Source organism: Bubalus bubalis, chromosome 1 (assembly GCF_019923935.1).
Source record: "Bubalus bubalis isolate 160015118507 breed Murrah chromosome 1, NDDB_SH_1, whole genome shotgun sequence".
Lineage (NCBI taxonomy): Eukaryota > Metazoa > Chordata > Mammalia > Artiodactyla > Bovidae > Bubalus > Bubalus bubalis.
In genome coordinates, this window is record NC_059157.1 from 198,027,904 (window position 1) to 198,052,138 (window position 24,235).

The 24,235-nt window shown below is 46.7% G+C and overlaps 1 protein-coding gene across 1 annotated transcript in view; it reads left to right on the forward strand.

Annotated features, from left to right (window-relative positions):
- GALNT15 (polypeptide N-acetylgalactosaminyltransferase 15) overlaps positions 1–4,144 on the forward strand; it is a gene marked incomplete in the record, with an annotated part of 42,300 nt that extends 38,156 nt beyond the window's left edge. The window contains 2 exon segments of the mRNA XM_045166833.1: positions 613–756; positions 2,718–4,144. Of these exon segments, the coding sequence (XP_045022768.1) occupies positions 613–756; positions 2,718–2,864 (291 nt within the window).
- Between the last annotated feature and the right edge of the window lie 20,091 nt (positions 4,145–24,235).

Below are 24,235 nucleotides of genomic sequence, written 5' to 3' on the forward strand. Positions count from 1 at the left end.
CTTCACCTGGAAGTGAAAGGAAAGTGAGCGTCGCTCAGTCCTGTCTGGCTCTTTGCAATCCCGTGGACTATGCAGTCCATGGACTTCTCCAGGCCAGAAGACTGGAGCGGGTAGCCTTTCCCTTCTCCAGGGGATCTCCCCAGCCCAGGCATTGAACCCAGGTCCTCCCACATTGGAGGCGGATTCTTTACCAGCTGAGCCACCAGGGAAGCCCAAGAATACAGGAGTGGGTAGCCTATCCCTTCTCCATCAGATCTTCCCAACCTGGGAATTGAACTGGGATCTCCTGCATTGCAGGCGGATTCTTTACCAGCTAAGCCATGAGGGAAGCCTGATGGCTTCGCCTATGTTGCGGTAAATAGAATAAGGGAGGAAACTGTCAGAATGTATAAATGTGAGTGTCACGGTAACTGGAGTGAGGCGGTGTCAGAGGTCAGGGCTAGTCCAGCATGGTATCTGTGAACCTGACTATGAGACAGAGCCTTGTTGGCTCCAGCGGAATCTGAAGCTTGCCCCCAGACCTCGGCCCTGTTGCGGTGAGCTCTCCTTCCATTATCCAGCTTTGGACAGGGTCTCCTTCTAGCGGTGCTAACGGCCATTCCCCTGTCCCAGCGCCTGGAGCACACGGGCCGGAGCGCCATCCGCTACAGCGGCCCAGGGCACCTGTGCTTTGACGTCAGGCGAGAGCAGGTGATTCTCCAGAACTGCACCGAGGGGGGCCCTGCCATCCACCAGCAGCACTGGGACCACCAGGAGGTGAGTGACCCACCCAGGAGGAGCTCATGGGGCCGCTGGCGGGCACGTGTCTGCCTCTTCCGAGAGGTCAAGTATTACCGCACAAGCCTGTGTCCCTGGGGCTGAACTTAGTGGCTTGGCACTAAGGCCTCGGGGGGCGGTGAAGCCAACCTTGCAGCCGAGTTATCCGCCAGCATCCAGAAAGGTGCTAATTTCCCAGGTCTCTGTGTCGCTCAGTCTTCATGCACTGGAAAGTGGAGACCCCCTAGCTTTAAAGTTTATCCGCTTTAGGCCTCGAGTAGGACTGTGGGGCGTGTTACAGACGCTGTCAAACCCCGTCAGTGGTGTGCTTTTAGGAGCAGAGGAAAGGCCCACCTCCTGTTCCACAATCAAATAGATGATGGGGTACATCGTACTTTCTTCCTTTGCTAATTTCATGCTGAGCCTTTCCTTATTTTCGTAAGACTTGAATTCCCGTTACCCCAGAGAGAGGCTCTAGCTCCTTTCCAGAGGTCAGCATCCAATAAAGAGGAACTAGGAGGAGTCTAAGTATTTAGGCAGAGTGGGCAGTTTAAGGGTTGGAAGGAGACAGTATTAACAACTGTTTTACAGTTTCATTGTTTTTCCTTCACCTCAAATCCCTTCTGATGTGAGCTAGGGTGTAAGGACATGAAAAAACAAATTAATACACACATCTTTTTAAAATGTCTTATCTTCACCTTTTGCTTGGAAATAGTGGAGGTTAAATAACTAATCAGAACGCCATGCATCAGCGCTCTTAAAGCAGGCTGTGAAAGAGGAAAATCATATAGTCTAAGACTTAAGCTGAACTCACGAGAAATGTTGAGAACAAAGCTCTTGGGGTTCTGGCGACAGGTGAGCCCAGGGCTCAGGGGGCCACACGTGCTCAGAGAATTCGTGGAAGCCAAGTTAAGGCCCTTTATGAATGATCATAAAGGATCATTCTAAGCAAGGCCTCTGGATAAGATAGATTTAGAAACCGCATTTAAGCATAATGTGTAAAAGATTAGTGACTAAGATATACCCAGCATCTTTCAGGCATTAGAAAGTAAGACTTTAAAAAAGTATTCTCATCCAGCCATAAAAAGAAATGAGGTACTGTTCATAGCAACACTGTTCACAATAGTCAAGAGGCGGAAGCAACCCAAGAGTCCAATGATTGATGAATAAATGAACAAAATACACTATGTGCATACAATGGAATATTATTCCATCTTAAGGAAGAAGGAAATCCTGTCATTTGCTTCAACATGGGTGAAACTTGAAGACATTATTCTAAGTGAAATAAGCCTGTCACTAAAAGGCAAATACTATATGAGTACACTTAATACGAGGTGCATAGAAAAGTCAGATTCATACAAACGGAAAATAGAACAGTAGTTACCTGGCCCGAGGGGAAGCAGGGAAAGGGAAGTTCTCATTTAATGGGTATTGAGTTTCCGTTTTGAAAGAAGAAAAAGTTCTGGAGATCTGTCTCATCACAATGTGAACATACTTAACATGAATACATTTTACACTTAAAAATGGTTAAGGTGGGAAGTTTTATGTTACATATTGTTGTTGTCGTTGTTTAGTTGCGAAGTTGTGTCTGACTCTTTTGCAACCCCATGGACCCTAGCTCACCAGGCTCCTCCGTCCATGGGATTTCCCAGGCAAGGACACTGGAGTGGGTTGCCATGTCCTTCTCCAGGGGATCTTCCTGACCCAGGGATCCAACCTGTGTCTGCTGTTTGGCAGGTGGATTCTTTACCACTGAGCCACCTGGGAAACTTAGGGCTACATAAATTATATTCCATAGTAGCCAAAATACTCCAATTCCCTATCAGGCCAGCTGACAACCCTTTTATCCGTCTCTTAATGACTAGCACAAATTTTAGGCATTTCTTTCTTTGCTGACTGATTGTGAGGGTCTGACTAGTTTTCTTTATATATATTTTTTTCCTTTTCTTCTCTCCTTTCAGAATGGAATGATTGTTCACATTCTTTCTGGGAAATGCATGGAAGCTGTGGTGCAGGAAAACAATAAAGATCTGTACTTGCGTGAGTGTGATGGAAAAGCCAGCCAGCTGTGGCGATTTGACAACGTCAGCACCGTGGATGAACGGTGAACTCCACCCTCAAAAGGAACACAGAAGTGTGGCCATCTCAGCCCAGCCCAAGGGAACTGCAGCGGCATGTGCCGTCCATGAAGCGGGTCCTTTACATGTGTGCAGTGGCAAGAGCAGAGACGCAAGCTCCATGAGTGAATACGGAAAGTCTTTTCTTCCCGCCCTTTATTTCACAGGCCACTGTCTCTTTTAGACAAAAAATATGGACCCATTGTCTCCTTGTCTTCATCACTGGTAGATGATCATGGCATGGTACAGAAGATTCTTGGTTTTTTCCCCGCACTGAGCAGTGTACAATTCCTTTTATCTCTGACTAAGGAAAGAAGGGGCTTCTCTGGTGGCTCAGCAGTAAAGGATCCACCTGCCAATGCAGGAGAAGTAGGTTCCATCCCTGGGTTGGGAAGAGCCCCTGGAGAACGAAGTAGCAATCCACTCCAGTATTCTTGCCTGGAAAATTCCACAGACAGGGGAGCCTGGCAGGCTGGAGTCCATGAGGTCAGAAAGAGTTGGACACGACTGAGCAACTGAACAGCAGCAACAGAGGAAAGAGGCCTGGCAACACCTTCAGGACGCAACATTCCTACTGATCAGTTTATTCTAAACTGCCTTACCCTGGACTGTCTGTGTTGACAACCATAAAAATTAAAGTGTGAAGAAGGTGCAAAGTTCTGACATCCAAAAACTTGAGAATAAGTTTATGAAGACAAATTTCATGTTCATTGGTTGAACCATAGCTCAGATGAAGGAAGCAAGCTACGCAGAGAAAACAGGATTACAGAGACTTTTGCCCACTTTTCAGCTCAGCCTAGCAGCTGCAGAGAGTCAGTAGACCTGGAGTAAGATGTCTTCATGTTAATGAGAATTTTCTCGGGACTTTCTACCTCCATTCACCCTTGCCCTCACTGTTCTCTAGCTTGATTAACTATAATCAGATTCTCATGCAATACGCTTCTCTATAGTCATTGGTGTTGGGTCAGCTTAGACTGAACGCTCCCACTAAAAGGAAGTGTGTGCAGTTGAGAAACTCCTGATGTCCTGTTACCAAGTTTGCATTGACTGGATCAGAACAAGCAACTTTTGCAAAGAGGCAAATCTCCCTGGGAGGGAACTGCCAGCATCTGAGTCAAAATTCCTTTGAGAGGAACTAGAGTGGGGTGTTGGTGTCCATGAGGTTGAAAGGGCTGGGTCTGAGCCCCCAGGAAATGTCTGGTTACCCTTAAAGAGGCCCACGTCTGAACATTCAGCCATAGGAAGAGGCCCACGTCTGAACATTCAGCCATAGGAAGAGGCCCACGTCTGAACATTCAGCCATAGGAAGAACACATCTTCCTCAGGGCAGAGTCCATGCTGGCGAAAGCCGGATGTCTCTCTTGCTGTGACTTGGCCCACCTAGATGGGACTTAAGCGTTGTTGAGTGGGGTTGGTTCTGCGATTAAGAAGAGGTGGTGCCCATTTCACTTCCAGATGGAGTTCCCTGTTCACACGGTCAGAGAACTCCCCTCAAAGATGTTCATCTCCTCTGGGCTGTCTCGGGATGCAGTGTGTTTCAGATAACAAACACTGAGCAGGAAGTGAGGGCTTCCAAAAAATATCCGTCAGAACTATGCATCTCTTCTCCACCTGTTGAAGTTAATGGCATGCTGTATTTTTCCTTCCTCAGAATACACTCTGGACTTGGGCAAAGAGCCACTGGCCACATGTGGCTATCTAAACATAAATTCATTAAAATTAAAGAAAATTTAGGCTCAGTTCCTCAGTAGTACTGGCCACACTTCAAGGACTCAAGAGCCACTGTGTTGGAGAGCACAGATAATAGCTCTCCATCCAATAGCTCTCCATTTCATTCGATCATGAAAACAGGCCTGTTGGATAGCGCTGATCTAGACAGAGTCATCGTCCAATGGAAAGAAGAGATTCAGCCACCATCTTCTTTCAGACTTGTTTATGTTCAACACAAATTCTCCTAATATCCTGAGGCTGAGACAGAGCTAAAAATTCTCAGATGACAACCTTGGGAAGGGTGTTAATTGTTAAAAAATAAAAGCTAAACTAGACTTCTATTTTTAAAATGAACATTGGTATTGGCATTGTTTGGAATTTAAAGTTGCTGGAATAAATTAATATAATTAAATGAAAGGCTGAATTGAATTGTATAAGATGTGCTTGACAGTAATTTACAAAAGGACCCAGATGGCTTATTGCTTAATTGGTTGAACAAAGTAAGAATGTGGTGTTTCTTGCTTCCTTAACCATCCCCATGATTTATTACTTTATTACAGAAATGGCTGTCAACTCAGTCCCTGGCTGGTACTTAAAGACCCTTAATTTAAACAAAACAGATGCCTCCACTTAATTCTCAAAGAAATTCAACCTTCTCCTCATCATAGAGTAATAGTATTCAAATCCTCTTCTCTATGGACTCAGTTCTGATTTTATCTACAGTGATCAATTTAAAAGTAGAGAAACCTGGCAGTCAGAAGATTTGATTCCCAAGACTTTCACTCGTCCATCTGAATTTTGTAAGACTTTATTGTTTGGGTTTTAAGACTGAATTCACCATCATTAGTAAGCAATGATCGAGACAGATTCATCATCCCATGGAAAGAAGAGATTCAACCACCATCTTCTTCTTTCAAACTTGTTTATATTCAACACAAATTCTCCTAATATCCTGAGGCTGTCCCGCTGTGGGGACAGAGAGTTTTCAGCCAACAATGTTAGAATCAAACACTCTTTATTCTATTTCACAATGAAAGCAGATGTCATCCCTAGAGGGGCCCTGATCTATTTCCTCTTTGGTCTCAATGCATTAATCCCACTGACCAACTTAGAATCTCAACTCCCACGAACATCAGAAAGTCCCCCAGGCCTGAGCTGATGGTGTGTCGGTCACTGTGCTAGAATTTGACATCATTGGAGGTCACGTTATCGTGCCCACCTCAAGGGGAGCCTTCCGCTTTGCACTGAGAGGCCATGAAAAAGCCAGTTGGGCACCAAACGACCTGTGACCAGTCACTAAATCTGGACACTGCCGTGGGCTGCTTGATGGGCACAGCCCTACATATTGTGGACGCTGTTTATGCTTGTTCTGTAAAGGCTCTGTTAGAAATGCAGCTTGTTGGGCCAAAGCCCAAAGCGCCTACAAGTCCTGCCCTGATTCTTCAAACACTTGGATTTGGGCATATTTTCAATAATTATGTTGAGCACAATAACCAAGGAGGTGATATTTCCAGGATTCTAGAACCCTCTGCTATTTGTGTTAATTATATTCCAATCTCCAATGTTTCTGCAATCTCCTGGTGGCTCAGATGGTAAAGCATCTGCCTACAATGTGGAAGACCCAGGTTCCATGCCTGGGTTGGGAAGATCCCCTGGAGAAGGAAATGGCAACCCACTCCAATACTCTTGCCTGGAAAATCTTATGGATGGAGGAGCCTGGAGGGCTGCAGTCCATAGGGTTGCAAAGAGTCGGACACAACTGATCGACTTTACTTTATTTCAGTGTTTCTGCAGTTTCAACCTCCTCTTCTGTGAAACGTGCTCTTTAAACAGGGAAGTATGTCCTTAGCACGGCTTTAATATTGTGAGGCTCTTTGCTGATATGGTAGTTCTTTGCACAGGTCTGGGATGTTGATATTTTCTCATCACCAAAGTCTCTATGTTATACCAATATGCTATGCTCTCATGAATCAAAGCAGGTCACCTGACTCTTTTGGGGTTAAGAACAGAGTCGGCGTGGTTCCTTCACTCCCAGTGATAGTTTACAAGCTCAGCCCAAACAGATCAGCATCATGTTTGAAAATTGTTGTTGTTGTTCAGTTGCTAAATTGTGTCCAGTTTTTTCAACCCCATGGACTGCAGCACGCCAGGCCCCTCTGTCCTCCACTATCTCCCAGAGCTTGCTCAAACTCATGTCCATCAGGTCAGTGTGCAATCTAACCATTTTGTCCTCTGTCATCCCCTACTCCTCCTGCCCTCAATCTTGCCCAGCATCGGGGGCTTTTCAAATGAGTCAGCTCTTCACATCAGGTGGCCAAAGTATTGGAGTTTCACTTCAGCATCAGTCCTTCCAATCCAATGAATATTCAGGACTGATTTCCTTCAGGATGGACTAGTTGGATCTCCTTGCAGTCCAAGGGACTCTCAAGAGTCTTCTCCAACATCACAGTTCAAAAGCATCAATTCTTTGGTGCTCAGACTTCTTTATGGTCCATCCCTCATATCTGTACATGATTACTAGGAAGACCATAGCTTTGACTATACAGATCTTGTTGGGAAAGTAATGTCTCTGCTTCTTAATACGCTGTCAAGGCTTGTCATAGTTCTTTTTCCAAGGAGCAAGCATCTTTTAATTTCATGGCTGCACTCACCGTTTGCAGTGATTTTGGAGCCCCAAAAAATAAAATCTGACACTGGTTCCACTTTTACCCCTTCTATTTGCCATAAAGTGATGGGACTGGAAGCCATGATCCTAGCTTTTTTATTGTTGACTTTCAAGCCAGCTTTTTCACTCTCCTCTTTCACCCTCATCAAGAGGCTCTAAAGTTCCTCTTCATTTTCTGCCCTTCAGTTCAGTTCAGTTCAGTCATTCAGTCGCATCAGACTCTTCGAGACCCCATGAATCGCAGCATGCCAGGCCTCCCTGTCCATCACCAACTCCCGGAGTTCACTCAGACTCACGTCCATCGAATCAGTGATGCCATCCAGCTGTCTCATCCTCTGTCGTCCCCTTCTCCTCCTGCCCCCAATCCCTCCCAGCATCAGAGTCTTTTCCAATGAGTCAACTCTTCGCATGAGGTGGCCAAAGTACTGCAGTTTCAGCTTCAGCATCATTCCCTCCAAAGAGATCCCAGGGCTGATCTCCTTCAGAATGGACTGGTTGGATCTCCTTGCAGTCCAAGGAACTCTCAAAGGTCTTTTCCAACACCACAGTTCAAAAGCATCAATTCTTCGGTGCTCAGCCTTCTTCACAGTCCAGCTCTCACATCCATACATGACCACAGGAAAAACCATAGAGGAGTTAAAAATTTCTGAACCATACAGCTAACTCACAGTCAAGTGATATTCCAGAACCCTTGACAAATGCTAAATGAAGATGACAGGGCCAATTCGACTGCAGCTTGGACTTATGAAAGCCTTGTAACTTTACAGTGAAATGTGACCAGCGGGTGGGGCACCTTTACTTCACTGGGCGACCTTCTTGATGGCACTGTTGGCCTTTCTCCTTTAGGAACTGGCCAAGGGTGGCAATGCTTAATGCTTCACTTAAGGCCCAGAAGAGCCTGAAAAGCTGGTTTTCAAGCCATGACAAGTACAGATGCACCAGTGACCCTGTTCAGAGGGTGGAGAAGTGTCTGTTAAGGGGGAGGCGGGCAGCTGTTGGATCGCCCACCCCGCACATTCCCCAAGTCTAGCCACATGGCCACACTGGGAGCCACCTGCTGCCTCTACAGGAGTCCACCCCCAATTGGTGGCAGGAGGAGACTTGACATAATTGGGTCAATAATGGACCTAATTATTCACCAATAATTTTCTACTAAGAGATTAGTCTCTCTGGAAGAGACATAAGAGACAAGGTTAGAATCTATGAAAGTGAAAGTGATGTCACTCAGTCCCGTCCGACTCTTTGCGACCCCATGGACTGTAGCCTACCACGCTCCTCTGTCCATGGGATTTTCCAGGCAAGAGTACTGGAGTGGGATGCCATTGCCTACTCCAAAGAATCTATGAGCACTGGACAAACCAGTTTATCACTCAGCTTTTCAGCAGTTCTCAGCCTCATCTCCTCTCCTGGGAGAGCCCACAGTGTGAAGGTGCAGAAATACCATTGTCTGTGGACAGAGGATGCCAGGCTGCTAGAGCTGCTGCTGGAGGTGCTGGGGGAGGGCCCTGTCTCGAGGAGGCAGCTGGGGCCCTGGCAGGCAGGCAGCCCATGGAGAGGATCTATGGTGAGCCTCTGTGTGTGCGTGAGCTCAGTCGTGTCCAACTCTGTGCCTCCCTGTGGACCGTAGCCCGCCAGGCTCCTCTGTCCATGGGATCCTCCAGGCAAGAATACTGGAGGGGGTTGCCATGTCCTCTGCCAGGGGATCTTCCCAACCCAGGGATCAAACTTGCATCTCCTGTGTCTCCTGCATTGGCAGGCGGATTCTTTACCACTGAGCCATAGGAGTCTTTTGGAGATGATCCGGGACCTGCAGCCTTGGAAAGCAGCCATAACTAACAGCCAACCGTGAGATTCTATGATCAGAAAACAAATCCTGAGAAAGCCCCAAATTGGATTCTCTCAATCCTAAGTCCCACAGTAAAGTTAAAACACAGTTAACTAAGAAAGAGATGCCAAACTCACCCTTCCACACCAGTCTGTGATAGTGATAGAGTGTTCTGGCCCCACCCACCTCCCTCTAGCCTTTCAGCCTCAGGGAGTGAGTAGCGGCCTCAGGGGTTTTGCCTGTGAGTGCTCAGTCACTTCAGCCATGTCCAGCTCTTTGCAACCCTATGAACTGTAACCCACCAAGATCCTCTGTTCATGGTATTTTTCCAGCAAGAATACTGCAGTGAGTTGCCATTTCCTCCTCCAGGGGATCTTCCCAACCCAGGGATTGAACCAGCATCTCTTATGTCTCCTGCATTGGCAGGTGGGTTCTTTACCACCAGGGCTTCCCTAGTGGCTCAGAGGTTAAAGCGTCTGCCTGCAGTGTGGGAGACCCAGGTTCAATCCCTGGGTCGGGAAGATCCCCTGGAGAAGGAAATGGCAACCCACTCCAGTATTCTTGGCTGGAGAATCCCATGGATGGAGGAGCCTGTTTGGGCTACAGTCCACAGGGTCACAAAGAGTCAGACACGACTGAGCAACTTCACTTTTCTTTACCACTAGCATCAGCTTCTTTGCCTGTGGATTTTCTTCAAAGATAAAAAGGTTGCTTTCTGATGTGGGGAAGGCCAGATGTGCCTAGGAAGTCACCCCCCCCAACCCCCGCCCACCAGGAGCAATCCTCAATCAATGACTGACAAGAGTTGGAGTATAAATACCTCAGCTCCCCCACTTCTCCAACAGGACAGCTCTGAGGTGCAGATTCTACACCATTTCCCAGAGTTTACTGTGGGGTGAAGCTCTGAGCACCCAAATGGTAAATGGCTTGATTGGCTGCAATCCTTTCCTCACAGCCCAACAGGTGCTTCCTAAGCTCACCTTCCAGACAAATCACTTGCCCTCAAATCCTTATCTCCTTGTCTCCTAATAGGGAAATCCACCCTAGAATGTATGGCCTGTCCACTAACAGTTTCTGCCTACAAGAGTCAGTTTGCTCATCAAATTCCATTCTTTGCTTATTTATAGTACTCCCACCCCACGCGCCAAATACTCCTACTCCCTTGGACTGAAATTATCTCACCAAACTGCAAGACCAGCATATGGGCTTCCAGGAAGCTGTGTCCCCAGGGAAAGAGACTGAGGAAGGGGCATGTGGTCAGTCCTTATCCCAAGCTCATCTGAAGTATTAGAGGTCCTTCCTCCTTGAGGACTAATGAGTGAGAAGCAGAGAGAGGCCACTCGTGTTCCGCTAATTGATGCCCCTCCTTGTGGAAACCTGAAGACTAGGGAAGCAAAGTTCCTATGCAACACAGAAAATTTCCCTCTCATATTCCAGTTATTTTTCAGTAACTGGTACATACCAGTTATTAGGAGATATTAGGTATCACCTGAAAGTTAGAAGTAGAGAGCATGATAGCTCTCCAGAAGAAAGTGGAAAAGAAGGGTCAAACAATATCATGAACATCTAAAGAGCAAGATGGTCAAAAACATATTCCTAGTGGGGGCAGGAAGGGTTACCAGAGGGACTTTCAGAATTGTGTCTAGTCCTCAATCTAAAACTTTATTTCTAACACCCCAAACTTTTAGCCAAGCCTTCCACACTGACCGTGTCCTGTGCTGGAGGATGGAAACCACGGAACTGGGCTGAGCCCCTATCTGGGACAGAGCCCAGAAAGAGCAGCCTCTGCAGGCCAGACAGATCCAGAAAGGCTGGGCCTTGGGAATCAGGGCAACACTGATACAGAGAAGAACAGACACCAATTCTAGCTTCACATCATCACACAGTGCCGATCAGGATAAATGCACTTGGGCCAGATGGCATTTTAAAATTATAACTTAAAGTTTTAAATTATATTTAGTATTTATTCTTTTTCTCCAGAGGGCTAGATAGTATATATTTTTGGCTTTGCAGCCACATGGTCTCTTCCCTGACTCTACAACTCTGCCCTTGTAGCACAAAAGCAGGCAAGGTCAATAATAGGCAGATGCGCATCCCTGTGTTCCAATAAAACTTTATTTACAAAAACAGGTGGTGGGGCCGATGTGGCTCACAGGCCTTGTTTACCACCTCCTTCCAGCTGCAGAAGGAGACAAATGATAGATCCTTTAAAAACAGAAAACCGTTCCCAAAGAAACTGTGACTAAAGGTGGAAAGTTTAAAAATAGGGTGTTTTTACATTATAAATAACCAAAAAGGAAAGAAAACACAAGAGGGAAAAAAACAGGATCTAATTGTAAACAGACTCCAATCCTTTTTAGAATGAAATAGAAATAAACAAATGACTCATTTTTTTAAATCAAAATATAAAACATTGACACTGTAGCTGTCAGCTGCCTTTCCTTGGACGCACAGATGCCTCGCGCCTTCCCTGTTGACAGGTCAGGCAGGGTGAGCTTCCTAAATGAGACCACGGGCAGCATCAACAAGGAAGGGAGGGGTGCTAAGGAGCAGAGTACCTCTCAGCATCTCAGCCAAGCCAATGGGACTCAACTGCAGGAACAGATGAAATCTGATGTGTTTCTAGGTTATGGTGGTGAAGACACTCACAAAGGACAACACACACCCTCCCTGCTTTCCCCCAACAAGATTCCCTTGCAACTGGGAAGTGAGGACAATCAAATATGAGCTCCTGCGTGGAGCAAGAACCATGGCCTCTGTGTATTTACATAAACTCTGATCCTTGGCAGCCCATTCAGCCAGACTTCAGCACACAAGCTGGAGTCAAGCCCTCCCTATAGCAGGGCTCGCAGCCAGCTGCACGAGGCCAATCAGCCTCCCTCCTTGTGCTCCTGAGCCAACACGGCCTGTGGAGTGTGTTGCGAGGCCAGATCCAGGGGTACCTCTTGCCTAGTGCAATCTGCATGCAAAGCTGCCAGCCCATCATGCCCTTTGAGAGCTGGTGCCCGCATGCCCAAGGCTGGCTCCTGATAAACAGCCTGGGGACGCCTCCTCCCCCCACACAGACAGCTCAAAGCGCCTGACCCCATCTCTGCTCTGCAGGTCGCTGACCCGGCCTGTCCAGCGAGCCTTCACCAAGCACAAGGGACAGGCGTCCCCATCGCTCCGACCGCCCAGAGAGGTGCCGCTGAGCATGCTGACCTGCTGTGGAGAGGTCTTGTTTTGTTCCCACATGCTGGTCAGATGCCTCATGGAATGGGAGGATGAGGAGCCCCTCTTCCTACTCTTTACCGGGAATGCTCTTTCCTTCTCCAGTCAGCTCTTAAGAGTACCTTAACCTCTCTCCCCAGAGGCCTGTGCCCAGGGCTCCAGGCAGTGGCTGCTTTGCTGGGTGGCGGAGCTGCTACCATCTCCCCGAGGCTCCAGCCCTTGATAGAGACATCTCCGCACGGACTGTCTGAGCAAAGGCCTCCCAGCTTTTGAGGTCGGGTCTCCAGCCCCCTCCTCAAACCGGTCTGCTACATCCTTGCATTGCCTCCCTACCCAGCTGGCCCGAGACTCACTGGTGGGGCCCGGATGGGGACATGTGCCACTGCCTTACGATGGCCCCTGGCCAGCACTGCTGGTCAGTCTGGCTCATGGTGGAAGTCTACCCCCGACTGAGCAGAGCAGCAGGCTTTCTTCAGGAAAGAGCCATGGTCTGCACTTCCTCGTTCCCCCTTAAAAGTAAGTGAAAGTGTTAGCCACTCAGTTGTATCTGACTCTTTGCAACCCCATGCACTGTAGCCATCCAGAGACTCCTTTGTCCATGGGATTCTCCAGGCAAGAATGGAGTGGGTTGCCACTTCCTTCTCCAGGGGGATCTTCCTGACCCAGGGATCGAACAAATTCTCCTGCATTGGCAGGCAGATTCTTTACCATCTGAGCCACCAGGGAAGCCCCTGTTCCCCCTTCAGTTCAGCTCAGTTGCTCAGTCATGTCCAACTCTATCCGACCCCATGAACCGCAGCACGCCAGGCCTCCCTGTCCATCACCAACTCCCGAAGTCCACCCAAACCCATGTCCACTGAGTTGGTGATGTCATCCAACCATCTCATCCTCTGTCATCCCCTCCTCCTCCTGCCCTCAATCTTTCCCAGCATCAGGGTCTTTTCTAATGAGTCAGCTCTTTGCATCAAGTGGCCAAAGTATTGGAGTTTCAGCTTCAGCATCAGTCCTTCCAATGAATATTCAGGACTGATCTCCTTTAGGATGGACTGGTTGGATCTCCTTGCAGTCCAAGGGACTCTCAGGAGTCTTCTCCAACACCACAGTTCAAAAGCATCAATTCTTTGGTGCTCAGCTTTCTTCACAGTCCAACTGTCACATCCATACATGACTACTGGGAAAACCACAGCCTTGACTAGATGGACCTTTGTTGGCAAAGTGATATCTCTGCTTTTCAATATGCTATCTAGGTTGGTCATAACTTTCCTTCCAAGGAGTAAGCGTCTTTTAATTTCATGGCTGCAATCACCATCTGCAGTGATTTTGGAGCCCCCCAAAATAAAGTCTGACACTGTATCCACTGTTTCCCCATCTATTTCCCATGAAGTGATGGGACCAGATGCCATGATCTTCGTTTTCTGAATGTTGAGCTTTAAGCCAACCTTTTCACTCTCCACTTTCACTTTCATCAAGAGGCTCTTTAGTTCCTCTTCACTTTCTGCCATAAGGGTGGTGCCATCTGCATATCTGAGATTATTGATATTTCTCCCCGCAATCTTGATTCCAGCTTGTGCTTCTCCAGCCCAGCGTTTCTCATGATGTTCCCCCTTAGCACTTACCAAAGGGCTGGATGCTCAACTCCATGGATTCTATCACAGAGGGAAAACCAGGAAGTGTAGTACAGATGAACGATGTTTCAAGAGATTGGAGAAAAATCAAGTAGGAAAAACTTTCTACACTAACTGGGCAAGAGACAATAAGACGTCTGCGACAAACATATGTACCCATCATCAGAAATAACAGCAATAGCAGCCACAGGCGATGAAGCTGTGCCTAACCCTTAACTCACATTGTTTCTTGTTATAGTCACAATAGGCCAACAAAGTAGGTACCATTATAATCCTCATTTTATATTATCCCATTCTATCGTTGAAGAAAGAAAGGCTTACGTGGATGAAGCAATCTTCCCAAGGCCACAAACCAAGAAAGGGATGCAGTTAGATCACAAGCCCAGGTTTTCACCTGGTTCCAAGGTCTTTATTTTCAACCTCCACATCGTATTGATAGTTTACGGTGAACGGTGTTGGATTCATGATCTCCGAAGAAGAAGATTTAGCTTTGGGACCAGGACCAGGCTTGATCACTCAAGAGCATTTGTGTAACAGAGTCTTATTAAAGTGTAAAAAGGGACAGAGGGAGTTTCTGACAGAGACATCAGAAAAGGGACATCAGGAGAGTGCCCCCCTCACTAGTCTTAGAAAGGCCTTATACACTTTTACCAGACCCACTGCACAACATACATCTTAAATTAACAAGGTTAGAACTAACAAGAGAAAGGCCTTACCAGACCCACTCCTGTCGGGAGCCGGCGTGAGGCACTCCGCCCATGGCAAAGGTCATGAGGAAGGAGGCTCGGCATACGCAAAGGCAGGATCGAGCCTCAGGAGTCCCCCTGGAAATTCTCGAGCATCTACCCCCAAAACCAGAGTCTGCCTACTTTCTGCTTTGTGCTCTCACCAACACCTCTGACTTTACGGGGGGCTGTCCCCCACCACCTCTCTCTGAAAAAGAGTTAACTTAGAGCTCCAGTTAATAAAGTTCCTGGGCATGACAGGAGTGTTTTAACCTACAAACTCCTCTGAAGGTTCTCTAGCCTGCCTGACAGGCTTGTCCGGCCACATGTGATTGCTCACAGCCTCCCAACCGTGAGAGGCACGAGATGCTTTAAACCTTCTAAAAACAGGTTCCTTAGAAAAGTTAGAAAACCATTAGTATAAGTATAGTGGGCTGATTAGAAATTGCATTGGTGAAGGGTTTTTCATTTGTTGAGCCAATGTTTACTGCTAAGTCTCCACATCCCCTGTCCTTATACACATTAATGAATATATAGAAGAAATAAGTATTAACCTTTGATATTAATCACGTTGGACCTTAGGCTAAGCAAATTCTTTCCTTAATTAAAATCCACTACACCCTCACCCTATAGGAATGTAACTTTATCTGGTACCTTCGGAAGGTGGCATCTGTTTTAAGAATAATCACCCCTGGAAAAATAAGTGTTCTGGTTGACTGACCGCTGTCACAAGGAGAGGGTCATAAATTGTCAGCAGGCCCCCTGGCCAGAAGATGATGTAACACCCCTAAGACCTCTGTATACATTTGTATGAAGCACCTGACTTTAATAAAAGTCAGGACTGCCAACCCCACGTGACTTTTGTATAACATCTCAGTGTATAAAAACAGACCCTGGAAAAATAAAAAATGGGATCAGTTCCTCAAAAGACTGGTCTCCCCATGTCGTTCTTTCTCCCACCTTCTGGCTGAATCCCCATCTGGAATGTGGAGGCTCGTCAAGCCTACTAATTATGCCTGGGCTTCTAAGATCTGACCAGGGAGGCCTTAGTGTCTCCTCTCCTTCGGGAGAACGGGAGGACGCCTGCGGCCTATGTAGGTGACGTAAATTCCTTGCCTTGGAATTTTATTGGTTTTCCACGTAAACCAAGTTATTCAGCCTCTTTTCTCCACTGAATTTTTCTCACTGAGCTATCCTTATTCTATTACTCTTTATATCTCTAATTAATATTTAATTAAAGCTATCGTATCCTGATCGCTGAAGCCATCTCCCCTTCGAATTCCCTGGATCCACCGGGGCTGGACCCCGGCACACTCCCACAACACACATCTTAAGATAATAAGTTTAGTCAGAAGGTTCTTGTTAAGAAGAAAAAACATGTCCTCGAGCAAAATAAATTGCTCTTATATAATCATTAGTACTGAGGACGTCCACCCAGGGATGCCTTTTGTTCACCTTTTGATTTTGAGGGGAGGCTATGTGGCTCAGCTGAGCCACAAGGGAAACCAGTGAAGTGAGTGAAAGTTTCTCAGTCGTGTCTGACTCTTTGCAACCCCAAGGACTATACAATCCATGGAATTTTCCAGGCCAGAATACTGGAGTGGGTAGCCTTTCCCCTCCCCAGGGGATCTTCCCAACCCAGAAACTGCACCCAGGAATCCCACATTGCAAGCGGATTCTTTACCAGCTGAGCCACAAGGGAAGCATGCTTTCGAACTGTGGTGTTGGAGAAGACTCATGAGAGTCCCTTGGACTGCAAGGAGATCCAACCAGTCCATCCTAAAGGAGATCAGTCCTGGGTGTTCATTGGAAGGACTGATTCTAAAGCTGAAACTCCAATACTTTGGCCACCTCATGCAAAGATTTGACTCATTGGAAAAAACTCTGATGCTGGGAAAGATTGAGGGCAGGAGGAGAAGGGGATGACAGAGGATGAGATGGCTGGATGGCATCACCGACTCGTTGGACATGGGTTTGGGTGGACTTCGGGAGTTGATGATGGACATGGAGGCCTGGCATGCTGTGGTTCACGGGGTCGCAAAGAGTCAGACACAACTGAGCGACTGAACTGAACTGTGTGGCTCAGACAGTAAAGCGTCTGCCTGCAATGTGGGAGACCCGGGTTCAGTCCCTGGGTTGGGAAGATCCCCTGGAGAAGGAAATGGCAACCCACTCCAGTATTATTGCCTGGAAAATCCCATGGACGGAGGAGCCTGGTGGGCTACAGTCAATGGGGTCACAAATGTCAGACACAAATGAGCGACTTCACTTTCACTTTCACAGAGCTTAAGGGAAAACATGAGTTGTTTTGTTGTGTAATCATTAGCTCTGGGCTTAAAGAAAGTCTTAAAGATTGTTGTCATAACAACTCAGAGTTTAAGAAAAGAACATCTTAGGTGACTAAGACAAAGAAACGTATAAAAAAAAGTTTGTCCCTTTCTCCTCCTTGAGAGCCCTGGAGCCCTTCCTCCTTGAGGGTCCTGGACTCCTTATCAACCTACCAGAGGATTATCTCTCTCAGTATTGCCTCCCAGTGTTTGTTACAATGACCTAAACAGGAATGGGTGAAAGTAAGAGTCAAGTTGTTTTCAGTTCAGTTCAGTTGCTCAGTCGTGTCCGACTCTTTGCGACCCCATGAATCGCAGCATGCCAGGCCTCCCTGTCCATCACCAACTCCTGGAGTTCACTCAGACTCACTTCCATCGAGTCAGTGATGCCATCCAGCCATCTCATCCTCCGTCGTCCCCTTCTCCTCCTGCCCCAATCCCTCCCAGCATCAGAGTCTTTTCCAATGAGTCAACTCTTTGCATGAGGTGGCCAAAGTACTGGAGTTTCAGCTTTAGCATCATTCCTTCCAAAGAAATCCCATGGCTGATCTCCTTCAGAATGGAGTGGTTGGATCTCCTTTCAGTCCAAGGGACTCTCATGAGTCTTCTCCAACACCACAGTTCATATTAGGATCTACCAAAATTTAGTCAGTTTAATGAGTTTGGAAGCAAGTAGGAATAACCGGCTCCCAGGGGATGATGAAATGGCACTCTTGAGTCATTTCACACGCCCTGTTCAGAGGCAGGAAGTTCCCCACTGGCTGCAGCAGCTCGCAGACCTCATTCATCGACGGGCTCTTGCTGCCTTCCGCTGGCCATCCCTGTTGGCTTTGCATTCTGGCATCCATCCCTTCATGGTTACAGGATGTCCATTCCGACACCTACCATGACATCCTTGGCCCAGCATCCCAGGTAGGAAGGAAGAGAGGGGGCAGAAGGAGGCTCTCCTCCAACATCTTTGTGTTGAGAGAGATCTTCCCCTGACCTGCCCCTGACTTCCTATCAGTAGACTTCCCTCTGCCTCATTGGCCAGAGCTGGGTCACATGGTCACGGAAAGTCCCTCACAAAGAGGACAGGGCTGGGCACCCTGCTGCTCAGAGCTCACGGGGGCTCTGCCAGCCGGGAAGACGGGAGGTTGACTGGGGCAGGGCCTGTGTTTGCCGCTGAGACAGCGCCTCTCTCAGGCACGACTGGGCTCTGCTTCTGCTGTTTATCATTATGAAAGGAAAACTGCCCGACCCTGAGTCCAAGACCCACAGCGTGCTGTGCTCACAACTCCTGGGTGTTGTCCAACCAGCTCTGGCCCCACCTCACAGTGTGGGGTGCCTGGCATGCAGATCCCGCCCGCCACCCCTGGGGGCTGCTCAGACAAGCTGAGAGGTAAAGGCGTTTGACCTCTTTTCTCACACACCTTCTGGAAAACACTGTGGCCCTGAGCACTGGCCCGTAAAACTCTTTCCCTTTACTCCCATCCAGAGAAGGCAATGGCACCCCACTCCAGTACTCATGGATGGAGGAGCCTGGTAGGCTGCAGTCCATGGGGTGGCTAAGAGTCAGACACGACTGAGCGACTTCACTTTCACTTTTCACTTTCATGCATTGGAGAAGGAAATGGCAACCCACTCCACTGTTCTTGCCTGGAGAATCCCAGGGACAGGGGAGCCTGGTAGGCTGCCGTCTATGGGGTCACACAGAGTCAGACACGACTGAAGTGACTTAGCATAACATAGCATTACTCCCATCTCTGAGAGGCAGGTTTCCATTGCTTTCTAAATGAAACATAAACAGCAAGTAAGTACAGCTTCTGAATGTGAGGAGGGAATGTCCCTTGGGATTTATAATGACTTTCCTCCTGTTTTGTGTATGATATAGGAATTTATTAGGGGGATTTCATTTAAAACAACAGTTTCAGCCTCCTAACTCATCTGCTCCTCATGAGTGGCAGAACTCATTACACGGCAGTTGTCAAGGGGCCTCTGGATTTCCTCAAGGCTTTCTCATAAGGCAAGTGCTTAAGACAAAATCCTCTAGCCCTTTGGTCCTAATCCTTGTCTTCTTTGCCCGGTGATTAACCAGAAGGTGCGGCATCTGCTGACACCCACAAGAACTGAGTTGGCAAAGTGAAAACCTTTCTGTGCTCTGACGAGTTGCAGCGGCTGAGCTTTAGGAGGCCTGCAGAGCTCAAAGTTAAGCTTCTGAATGATAAGTTTGCTGTTCGCGTCCCAGGTTACATTGCTCTTTCCAGAGTGAATTCTAGACACTTCTGGTCACTTTCCAAATTAAAAAGAACCAAGTATTTCTTGAATCTCTGTCATGTATCAAAGACATGGCTAGGTCCTCATCCCATGTGTTTTGGGGAAGCTAAGCTTGGATGACCTTGATGAGCCATCCATGAATCAGAAAATTGCAAAACATCATCTTCACTGCCTATTATGTCAGCGCAGACTCAGACGGAGTTGGATATGTACTCTCTGGTTTCTGGGAAGGCAGAGCTATTTCAAAAACAATTCCAGGAAAGTAAACGAACAGGCTTCTTAAGTACACTTGCCAAGTGGGACACAAAATAGACTTACATTTGTAAATAATTATTTTTTTTTCCAAAATTGCCACAGCAACAGGCCCAGCACCCAGTGACCCTCCAAATACCTATGTGTGATGTAAAAATTCACCTACATTCAAATAATTCCCAGGTGTTTCTCCAGCCTCGACTCCTCCCTTGAACCTCAGATTCATTCATTCAGGCACCTTCAATCTTTCCTACAGTTCAAGTGATCTCGCTAAAATGCTTCCCTTGATGGAATCCCCTCTATGGCTCCCCCATTATTTTCAGAGTAATACTATGGACCCCCAGCATAGCGTGCCTACAACCTCCTTGCTAGCCTAGCCTTTAGCCTCTGGACTCACCAGCTGCCACTCATCCCACTGTCTCCAACATGTAGTCCCTAATACAACGCTCTTCCTTTTGTACCTGCTTTTGATATGCTGTTCTCTTTACCAAGCATGCCCTTTTCTAGGGAACCCTCCTACACTGTCAGCAGGAATGTAGGTTGGTGCAGCCCCCTCCTCAAAAATCTAAAAACTATAGGACGCTGATGAAAGAAATTGAAGAGGACACAAACAGATGGAAAGACATACCATGTTTTGGATGGGAAGAATGAACATTGTCAAAAATACCCAAAGCAATCTACAGATTCAATGCAGTAAAATTACCAACAGCATTTTTCACAGAACCAGAACAAAAACGTCTTAAAATTTGTATGAAGACATAAAAGATCCCAAACAGAGAAAGCAATTTTGAGAAAGAAAAATGGAGCTGGAAGAATAAGATTCCCTGACTGAAAACTATCCTACATAGCTACAGTCATCAAAAGAGTATGTCACTGGCAGAAAAACGGACATATAGATCAATGGAATAGGACAGAAAGGCCAGAAATAAACCCACACACCCATGGCGAGTTAATTTACAACAAAAGAGATAAGACCCTACAACGGAGGAAAGACAGTCTCTTCAATAAGTGGTGCTGGGAAAACTGGACAGCCACATGTGAAAAAAGGAAATTAGAACACTCTTCAACACCATACACAGAAATGAACTCAAAATGGATTAGAGCCCCAAATGTAAGACTGGACACTAAAACCATCAGAGGAAACCAGAGGCAGAACACCCTGACATAAATTGCAGCCGTATCTTCATTCCAACTCCCAGAGTAATGGAAATAAAAACAAAATAAACAAATGAGACCTAATTAAACTCAAAAGTTTTTACACAGCAAAGGAAACTATAAACAAAACCAAAAAACAACCCACAGATTGGGAGAATATGTTTGCAAATGATGTGACCGACAAGGGATGTTTCCAAAATTTACAAACAGCTCTTGTGGTGTAATATAAAAATAAACAACCCACTCAAAAAATAGGCAGAGGACCTAAATAGACATTTCTCCAAATAAGACATACGGATGGCTAATAGGCATATGAAAAGATGTTCAACATCATTAATTATAGAAAGTAAAGAAAGCAAAGTCACTCAGTCGTGTCCAACTCTTTGCAACCCCATGGACTGTAGCCTACCAGGATCCTCCATCCATGGGATTTTCCAGGCAAGAGTACTGGAGTGGGTTGCCATTTCCTTCTCCAGGGGATCTTCCCAACCCAGGAATTGAACCCAGGTCTCCCGCATTGTAGGCAGATGCTTTACTGTCTGAGCCACCAGGGAAGCTCATTAATTACAAGAGAAATGCAAATAAAAACTACATTGGGATATCGCCTCACACCAGTCAAAATGGTCATCATCAAAAAATTTATAAACAATAAATGCTGGAGAGGGTGTAGAGAGAAGGAAACCCTCCCACACTGCTGGTGGGAATACAAATTGGTGTGGCCACTGTGGAGAACAGTATGGAAGTTCCTTAAAACACTAAAAATAGAGCTGCCATCTGATGCTGCATCCCGCTCCTGGGCGTACACCCAGAGAAAAACAAGATCGGAAAGGACACGGGCAGCCTAGTGTTCACTGCAGCACCACGAACAATGGCCAAGACACGGGAGCAACCTACCCTCCATCAACAGATGAGTGCACAGAGAAGACACGCGCACGCAGACCACAATGGGATATTACTCAGCCACAAAAGAGAATGAATAAAATATGAGCTATTTGCAGCAACATGGGTGGACCCAGATATTGTCATACTGAGTGAAGTAAGTCAGAGAAAGACAAATGTCATATGGATACTGCTTACATACTGAATCTAAAAAAATAATGATACAAATGAACTTATTTGCCAAACAGAAATAGACTCACAGTCTTAGAGAACAAACTTATTATTTGTTCCCTACTGGGGGAAGGGGAGGGGGAGGAGAATTAGGGAATTTGGGATTAGCAGAATGAATAACATCAAGGCCCTGCTGTAGAGCACAAGGAACTATATTTGATAATCCTGTGATAAACCATGATGGAAAAGAACGTATACATATGTATAACTGAATCACTTTTCTGTACGATAGAAATTACAACATTGTAAATCAACTATACTTTAATAAAATAATTTTTAAAAAAGAGTCCCCTTTTCTCCTCCTTTCAGCTTGTTCTTACCACACTTGACAGTTCATGTAGCATCTCCCCAGAGTCCTCCCCCAGCCCCAGGGCTGGGCTAAGCACCCCTCTTCTGGGGAGCTGGGTATGTGGCTCTGCCTGAACATGGACCACTCTGTACTGAAAGGATCAAACACATGTCTCCTCCACTAGTCTAGAGTTTTGCCCATATTTTTACCTAGAGTCCCTAGCTCAGTATCTGACTCTTGTTAGACACGTAACACACACTTGTTGAATTTTAAGGGAAGTGATAACAACGTGTTTGCGTGTGTACCTTGAGTCAAGTAGAGTGAATGCAAAAAAAAAAAAGTTACAGAACTTCAATTTAAGAGCTCTTATTTGAGGTCAAATTTAAGAAGACTTTGGGAACTTCCATGGTGGGCCTGTGGTTAAGACTCCACACTTTGACTGCAGGGGGCATAGGTTCAACCCCTGATCTGAGAAATCCCACATGCTGTGCAGTGTGGCCAAAAATATATGTATATATTAAGAAGATGCTGTCCTGATTACTTTTTAGTCTTCCAGACTCTAGATTAGGAGGCAAAAATTCTAAATAAGCTAAAACAATTTTTTTAAAAAGAATTCACAAGTCTAGTTCTTTGGAATCAAACTTTGCCAAAGGAGTATCATCTTTAAAAAATAAAAAATGCATAAAGGCACACGAATCAGGCAAGTCAGTGTGCTGACTATAGAAGAAGACTGTGTGAAATTCATTCCTTTAAATAAGGACACCAAGGAGAAACGCTTCAAAGCCTGGAAATGATGAGCCGGAAGGTAACAGTGCAAAGGACGAGAAGTAAGCCCTCCAACCTCACATGGAAGACCTGGCCTTCTACCCCGAGTTTGTGGGGTCCCAGAGCAAACCAAGGAGATGAAGATACACTGAGGACTCTGGTTAAACATGGAGCAGTGGATTCCCCGTGGAGGGAGGGTTCTTATACAGTAGCAGAATAAGCGTAGCGGCCATGCATACAGTTCCCAAACTCAAACGCCTCCCTCAGGGATAAGAGGGTGTAGGGGGCCTAATCCTGTGAGTGCAGGGTGCCTCCCCTGGGCGGAGTCTGAGTTTGCAAGGCTGGCACAGTGTAGAGGCGTCAGAGGCCAAGTGGGCATCTACTTTTTGGTCTACATGAGTGACTTCTGAATCTTATTCATTAACACGGGGAAGGTCTCTCTGAGCCTGGACTTCTGAACTCAGGATCTGGAAATACTGCTTCTCCCTGAGCCTCTCTGGTAACAGAAGACTTGATGGGAGGGTCCTGTGTCCATTATTACCTCCAGGATATTCCCAGGGGCAGGAAATACTTCCTCCGGCCATCAGCTGCCCCACGCTGGATGTTTGGGACATCCTCTGCCCTCACTCACCCCACAGCCACTGGGCTTCTGTGCTAAGTTGATCCTGGGGACACGCTAGAGGCTTGTCATCCTCTCGGGTCCTTCTGGGAAACCACAGATTCACTCCATCCTCGACAGGCCCCTCACCCCTACCTGGGCTGGCCCAGCATTCTTTTGCTTTACCCCAGCTCCGTCCCACCTCAAGCTGGGCGTGGCCAACCTCTGAGACAGTGGGGAGGGGCATGGTGAAAGTTTCCCTCTGGCTCCTCAAGGAAAGCTTCAGAATCTCTGCATCTGCCCCCAAGTCCCCTCAGAACCTAGATTTTCACTTGAATTTTTATTTTTTTCCCCAAGGTCAGCACTACCGACTAGATGGGCCTAGGCGTCTGTATTTTTAAAAGATCTCTCAGTGTTTCTGACAGGTAGCCAGAATCAGGATTCTCATGCCCTTGAGACATAGCCTTATCAAGTAACTGCCCTTCAACCATTGCCGACGCCAGAACAAAACTAAACTTTATATTCTTCATAGCTTAAAAAAAACTGCGTGCTGGATTACTTGGGATTCTTTGGTTTATAAGCAGAAGAAAACCTAACCCTAACTGGCAAAAGAGGAAAATAGGAGACTTGTGTAACTGGCAAATCTGGGACAGCTTCAGGTCAAGCTTGATCCAGGATTCAAAAAGATCACCAGATCCATTACCTGGTCTGATTTCCTGGTTCAGCTCTATTACCTGGTCCCCAGGATGGCTACTTGCTGGCTTTAGACACCCCCACTTGTGGCCACAACAACTCTTGCTGCATAATAAATTATCCCTAAATCGATGGACTAAAACAGTTACTTTGTTAT